Source organism: Dipteris shenzhenensis, chromosome 21 (genome assembly GCF_047967505.1).
Source record: "Dipteris shenzhenensis isolate YYH24624 ecotype China chromosome 21, Dip_SZ_1.0, whole genome shotgun sequence".
In the NCBI taxonomy this organism is placed as follows: Eukaryota; Viridiplantae; Streptophyta; class Polypodiopsida; order Gleicheniales; family Dipteridaceae; genus Dipteris; species Dipteris shenzhenensis.
This window is the reverse complement of record NC_141616.1, coordinates 54345387-54352458: the sequence shown is the minus strand read 5'-3', so window position 1 is coordinate 54352458 and position 7072 is coordinate 54345387. Positions and strand designations below refer to the sequence as shown.

General features: G+C 45.5%; 1 protein-coding gene across 1 annotated transcript; it reads right to left on the bottom strand.

Moving 5' to 3' along the window:
- Positions 1-2335: 2335 nt before the first annotated feature.
- On the bottom strand, positions 2336-4819 carry LOC147889081 (Major facilitator superfamily protein). The gene is made up of 3 exons (XM_087392492.1): positions 4233-4819; positions 3119-3936; positions 2336-2994 (listed from the first exon to the last, which is right to left on the bottom strand). Exons 1-3 carry the CDS (start codon positions 4584-4586, stop codon positions 2499-2501), a joined length of 1668 nt encoding a protein of 555 aa, XP_087248618.1. The 5' UTR covers positions 4587-4819; the 3' UTR covers positions 2336-2498.
- Between the last annotated feature and the right edge of the window lie 2253 nt (positions 4820-7072).

The window sequence follows — 7072 nt, the reverse complement described above, 5'->3', positions numbered from 1 at the left end:
ATTCTAGGCTCCCAATTATTTTTTTGGCTTCTTTATTCGTGATTTGACTCTCTCTAGGGTCTACTTGGCCTCTTGTTACGTGTTTCTTCACTTGCCTCTACGTACATGCTTGTACCTTGGACTCCGTCTGCCTACCTTCAATCTGCCATGCCGCTCTCAATCAAAAGAACGTGGTGAATTAGGGCTCATTGCCTTCTCTAGTTTGACGCATCTTTTGCATGTCACTCTTGATTGGATATAGGGGGCTTGTTGTTGGGTATGCACTTGGGTGGCCTCACTCATTGCTTTACCCTGATGTCCTTGATGTGTCCAATATCTTGATGTGGTCTATCTTCACAATTCTTTATGTGGTCTGTCTGTCACAACTAGCCCTCTTGGCATTGCATAACACATCTTGATGTGGTCTTATATGTCTCATAACTGGCCGCACAACACATCTTATGTCAGATTGCACCTCTTTCTTGCCCTTCTCCTCGTTTCGAAACCACTTTTCTCCCCTAATGTCTTTCTCTTATCTTTTAGAATTGGTGACCTTGGATTTTAGAACTTTGTAAAGCTTGCACATATGCTTGGACGGTTGCAACAAGAAGAAAATCTTCTATGGTTCCTAGAAGTGGTGCTTCCTCAGATTGTCTAGTTGCACCACTACTCCCAATACTTGCCTCTAAAGGAGGTATAGGTTATTGTCTGACCATTGGGGTGAGTGTGAGGCACCGATGAGTAGGAGGGCGTGGGGGTCGTGGCGTAGCTCAAGGCACGAGCCCTAATGAAACGGCCCCTAGTGCAGATCTTGGTGGTAGTAGCAAATATTCAAATGAGAATTTCGAAGACGAAAGTGAGGCTAGTTTTGCTCTAGTTTTGTTTGCCAAAGGAAGGCTTAAATGACCTTTGCATGCAGACTACCATGGCCATGGATCTGTGTAATGCCGTAAGAGGGGAACATGTATGTATCACTTTAGGCTTGAACAATTTGGCTTGAAATTTTAGAGAGCGTCCATTTTCATATGTTCATAAGCGGACATGTATATTTTCATCAAGTTCTTCTTCAAAGGTGTGTAATGGTACGGGGTACCAAGATTTTCCGAAACTAGGAATGGGATTAGTAAAGTTCTTGCGTAGTGTTGATATGTTTATTGAACAATCCGAAGATGGTGACTACTCATATGATAGGAACCATTCAAAGCTAAGCAAAGTGTTGTTTATCCCTGGGGCGCCAACTCCCTTTAGTAAAAAAACCTATCAAAATCTTGAGTATGAGATGAATTTAACAATATGCCACAAGTAGAAATTATTCAAATTAGCGTGGTTGTGTTCTATACTAAAAGAGCTTCAAATATGTCTTTACATCTTGAAGTTTGGGTAACACATGAAAAAGTTACATTAATTTGAAAGGAGATAGGTTTTCATATTTTTGTGTATTTTTTGTTCTACCCCCCCTCATCCAAAAGAACCCCCCCCCCCTTGGGCCTCACATATTATGAAAAATATGTACGAATCTTAAAATCTTGAATATTATTCAAGGTATATACCTTATAATTTGTAAGAGGGGGATATTTTTCCCTTCCATATTTAAATTTTTTTAAAGAAATACATGCATATTATATATGGACCTTGTTCCCCCATACCCTGGATTTTGGACGAGGGTAGTAACATATAACATATTGAGTTGGCGCCTCAGGTGTTTATCTCAATTTGAAGAATCTTGCTGTAAATATCTTTATTGGTGTAGGAGACTTCTCCTTTATCCGACGTTGTTCGTCGTCATCATCCACAATCAGACTTTGATAAATGGGAGAAGATTGCAATTGAAGAAGAAAGGGTTGTCCATCTCTCCTACAACCGCTTTTCAATTGTCATTTTAAATCTCGCCTCAAGGCCTAATGGTGTGATGTTTCACTTTCTTCGAGAGCTTGACACATAGGAGTGGCTCGTCTCTCATTTGATAAATAAATGCTAGATAGATGCAAGCCAAAATCAAAAATTAATTATAAGAATAAGTAAATGATATTAATAATACTCTCCTCACAGCTTCTTTTGATAAAATTTTAACACTTTTTTAATCTAAAAATAAAAATATTAATTACTAAAGTATGACTATCCTCAAAGATTCTATGGTCCCTATTCCTTATTTCTTAGGAGCATGGGGTCTAATAAGTAAATGGGGAAAGAAGCATCTTGAATTTTTCTTTGTGATTTTCAAAACCTTTAAAGAGATCACTTTTGTCACATCATTTATTTTTTTTCAAAGAATGTCACATCATTTATGCTTCGCTAATCCACTAGTCATTGCTATGCTTGCCATCATATTTTACCATATTCAAGGAGATATCTTGCATTTAAGAAAATAAAAGATTTAATAGCTATACACTCTAAAAGAAAGTCTAGATGTAGTGTTGCATGGGACTGCATAATACAAGGCTAGACACAAGGTATCTCTTAAAGGCGAGATTGTCCTTGACAGAAAACCTTGGTTGTGACACGAGAAGCAGTGCTACTTCTCATCTTCTAGCGAGCTTGGATAGTTGGATCTTCCGATAAAGAGGTCTAGTGCGAAGTGCAAGGGCAGAGTCGAGGAAGAATCCAAAAATAGAGACGACAGCCATGATGATGAAGACAAGGCGATAGCAATGGGCGCCAAGGCATGTAGTAGAGGACGAGGAGGAGAAAGGGAGCAAGAGAAATGGAAATTGGAGGTGGAGAGAATCTTTGGCTGCTTCACGGTCATAGAGAAAACCGGCGAGGAGGCTGGAGAAGACGAAGGAACCGAGGGGTAGATTGAGGATGAGAAGGTTGTAGATGACGCCAAAGATTTTGAGGCCAAAGAGCTCGGACGCCACAGCGACAGACACGGCCAAACGGACGCCGTAGCAAATGCCCACGACTACGCTGCCGACATACAAAGAACCAGGAAGGGCAGCAGCGAGGAACAAGTAACCAACGGTCATCAAGACTTGGGAAGCGACGAGGAGAGCGGGGCGAGGGACGGCCTTCCATCTGTAAGGCGGCAAGACAAACATGCATTGGAAGCCTTGGTGCGTCAAGAAACTCAAAGACAGGAATGCTTGTTGCAAACACGCATAAGCTACAAGAGGGCATTAAAAGAAGAGAATGGCCGGACCTGATAAGAAATTCCGACAATGCCCCCGACCCGAGCCGACCGAAGAAGCCCCAAATGCTGGTGAGCGACACGAATATCGTCGCGCTCGTATACCCAAGAGACTGGGCTATCTGACCCAGATTGTTTATCACTGCCATCCCAGTTCCTACCCCACACAGAAAACACATGAACAACAGCCAGAACTCCACAGTCCTTAGCGCCTCCCCCACTCTGTGATCCTCACCTATGCGTGCCCCCCTCCCCTCCTCCCTTGTCACGTTCTCCACGTCCCTCCCTCCTGATTCCTGCTTCTCTTCCTTGTAGCCCCCCTCTAACAGTGGCTCCCTTGCCTCTTCCTTCCCCCTGCTCCTTGCCACTTTGATGTGCAGATACCCCGGTAGAACCGCCGGCGCAGCTAGCAGAACTATTAGCCCCCCCACGAAGAGTCTGGAGACTACCTCTTCATCGATCCCGCTCACGTCGTAAGCTAGCAAATAGACCGCTAGCACGATCGCTACCACGTTGAGGAACGCGAAACAGCGCGACTCTTCTTGCTCCTCCTTCGGGTCGTCCGCAGGTTCCACCGGCTTAAGGAAGAACATGGCAATGATGCAGATGGCGAAAGGGATAATGGCTAGCATCAGCACGAAGGTAGCCGCGTCGCCTGTGAAGAGGGCAGCGCACAGGTCCGTGAATATGGCAGTGCTGAGGCCAACATAGGCCTTGAGAATGCCAGAGACGGGGCCCCTGTTCCGACGGAAATTCCTCATACAGGTCACCAAAACTGCGGTGTTCATCCAAGTAGTGCTGTTGCCTCCCATGCACATCACCACGCACATCTATTTGTTCAGGAAATGTACACTTGAGTCAGCAGGCGAGCACTTCAAGTTAAAAACCTGGACCCATCAGCCATGTCGTAAATCGAAAGCCACAGAAGAAAAATGTCGCCCTAACTTAACATCCCCCCTCTCAATGTCACCAAGATAAACGAACTGCGCATAGGACTTCCTTCAATTCAATCAATTCTTCTAATGTGGTCGAGGCAGGGACGAGCTTAAGGTTCGTCACAGTTAGAAATCTACTTGCACCATGGCAGATAGCAGTTATAAGACTGATCACAAGAAAGAGAGCTCACCAACCAATACGGCAACGGCTGGATCTTCTCGCTTATCACCAACCACTGCACGCCGTAGCCCACGAATCCCATCAAGGATCCCATCAACAGAATTAACCAGGGAGGCAGAAAGTCGGAGAGAATGCCCGATACCACTCCGAAGGCTTTGCCCACATCCTTGGCGGAGCTGAGGCCGTTGAGTTGAACCTGGTTGATGTCTAAAACGGCCTTGAGAGCCACGGAATAATTGGAGAAGGTGTAATTGTTGCCGGAGATGGCCTGAACCCATAGCGCCGACGCAAAACCAAGCCACTTAGTGGCGATACGGGAGGGGGGCAGCCCTTCCTGCTGCTGCTCGTTCTTCTCATCTGCCATGCTGTAGTGGACCTACAGTGCCGTTGGCTGAAGCGACAAGCAAAGAAGTGCGAAGTTCGGAGAGCCAGATATGTTATAAATTCTGTAGTGATCGGTTAAAGCGACGCCAAGGCGGAAATGATGATTCTCCCGAGGAGCTAAGGCGGGGATAAAAGTCGTTTAACCGGTAGGGATGGCGGTGGCGTCAAGAAGGGTTTATCTTCAGCTAATAAGACTTTTGCGAGGATTTCCTCGAGGTCCCAGAACGAACGATGGACGGACGTTATCCACAGATCCGAGACCTCTTTTTTAGTACCGACGTAGAGTACCTACCCACCCCAGTCCCTTACCCGAAAAGATTCCACAATTATTTTTATTGTTACCCTGTCCACACACGCACGCTCGCTGTACCTCGCCCTTATCGTAAACTTGCCCTAATGAGAATAGGAATAAAATGGGGGTATTCGTTAATCAGGTGTTTTGGGTGGAGAAGAGGGGTTTTTTTTTTTTGAGTGGTTGCATGTAAGACACGTGGTGCAGCGCCACTTGCCTTCTACTCCACATGGATCTAGAGGGGTCTTTTTTATTATTATTGTAAGAGGTCTACTTTTTTATTACTCAGAAGTTAGCAAACGACAGCTCATACAAAATGCTCTCAAGCCGAGCTTTTACAATCTCATTGGGCCAGCTGACAACCAACCATCTCATCTGGGAGGCAATGTCCAAAACAGCCTTCTTACATGGTAACGAGAACACGATAGTGCTATTGAATCGAGGCCTCATAGCGGGCTAGCCAAATCCTATGAAGCGTTGCGTACCTAATAACGTCCCATAGTATGGATTTGTCTGGACCAACGTCTGTCCCAAAAATGGCAGCTCCCTTGGAGATGAACTCAAGCCTCAAAGTCCTGGCACACCAAGAACGGACTAGACCCCACAGATTTCGAACCCACGGGCACCCCCAAAACAAATGCATGAGAGTTTCAGCAGCGGCTCTGCAGAGTTTGCACCTGCCATTCACATTCAACCAAGGGACATGGCTTCCCATCGGGAAGTGGCCCCCTACTATCGTCCACAGGAAGAAGTTAACTTTGCTATAGGGTGTGACTTTCCATACTCGCTTAAATCTGCCTTTCCAACTAGGCTCCCCGTCCTTCCTCAGCCATCTTTCGTTATATCTATGGTGCCAATCCTCCTTGTAAGCAAGCAACTTGTCCATCCGCTTTGCAGGGATGTTGTTAATAGGTAATCCTATCCCCCATTCCCATTCATCTGGAACTAATGCGTGGGAGGGGTGTACATTGGTCGGCCAATCTGCCGAGATTTTGCGCAATATTTCTGCCAAAAATACCAGCTCAGCAAGGGAGAGACGAAAGTCCGCTTCGAGTTGTGCCAAGTGTTGCCAGTCTTTTGTCTAGGGGTCCCACAGATCCTCCCAGCTGTACAAATCCTTTGAGTCAAGGGAACCTGCCAAGGCCTCATTTCCCATTGCGAAGCAGCCGCCTCATGGCCAAGCCACCTGCCACCACACCGAGAGTTTGAGGGAATAATCAACAATACCTGCGGGAAGGCCCTTCCACCGTAGTAAGGTGATGCCTTCCTTCCACATTGCCACCAGCTTGCTAAGGAAGCTAGACTTCAGCCAGAGTGGGGCTATTGAGAAGACTTTAGTTCACATGTCCATACCCGGGAAGTGGCTGACTGGGGATCTCCGAATTGCATCCTCGAGGAACCCTGCCCATGGTTCCTTTGAGTCAAGAAACTGAACCCATAGCTTCATCAGAAAGGCTGTTGAGTACCTTCTCAGATCTGGAATTCCAAATCCACCTTGCTTCTTAGGGGCACACAGGATAGACCAAGAGAGCCATTTCCATTTGGTTCTCTTCCAAATGAAGGCTCTCAACTCCTTAGAAGAAGAGGGATTGAAAGAGGGAAGAAGAAGGATTGAAAGAGGGAAAAAGAGGGAAAGAAAAGAGAGATTGAAAATGAGAAAGAGGGAAAGAAAGAGAGAAGAAGAGGGAAAGGAAAGAGGGAAAAAGAGAGAAGAAGAGGGATTGAAAGAGAGAAGAAGAGGGATTGAAAGAGGGAAGAAGAAGGATTGAAAGAGGGAAAAACAGGGAAAGAAAAGAGAGATTGAAAATGAGAAAGAGGGAAAGAAAGAGAGAAGAAGAGGGAAAGGATCCCTCTTTCAATCCTTCTTCTTCCCTCTTTCAATCCCTCTTCTTCTCTCTTTCAATCCCTCTTCTTCTCTCTTTTTCCCTCTTTCCTTTCCCTCTTCTTCTCTCTTTCATAAGAGAAGAAGAGGGAAAGGAAAGAGGGAAAAAGAGGGAAAGAAAGAGAGAAGAAGAGGGAAAGGAAAGAGGGAAAAAGAGACATATGCTCATGCTTATGCATGAGCATATGTCTACTTCTCTTATGCTCATGCATAAGAGAGAAGGGAGAAAGAGAGAAGAAGAGGGAAAGGAAAGAGGGAAAAAGAGGGAAAGAAAGAGAGAAGAAGAGGGAAA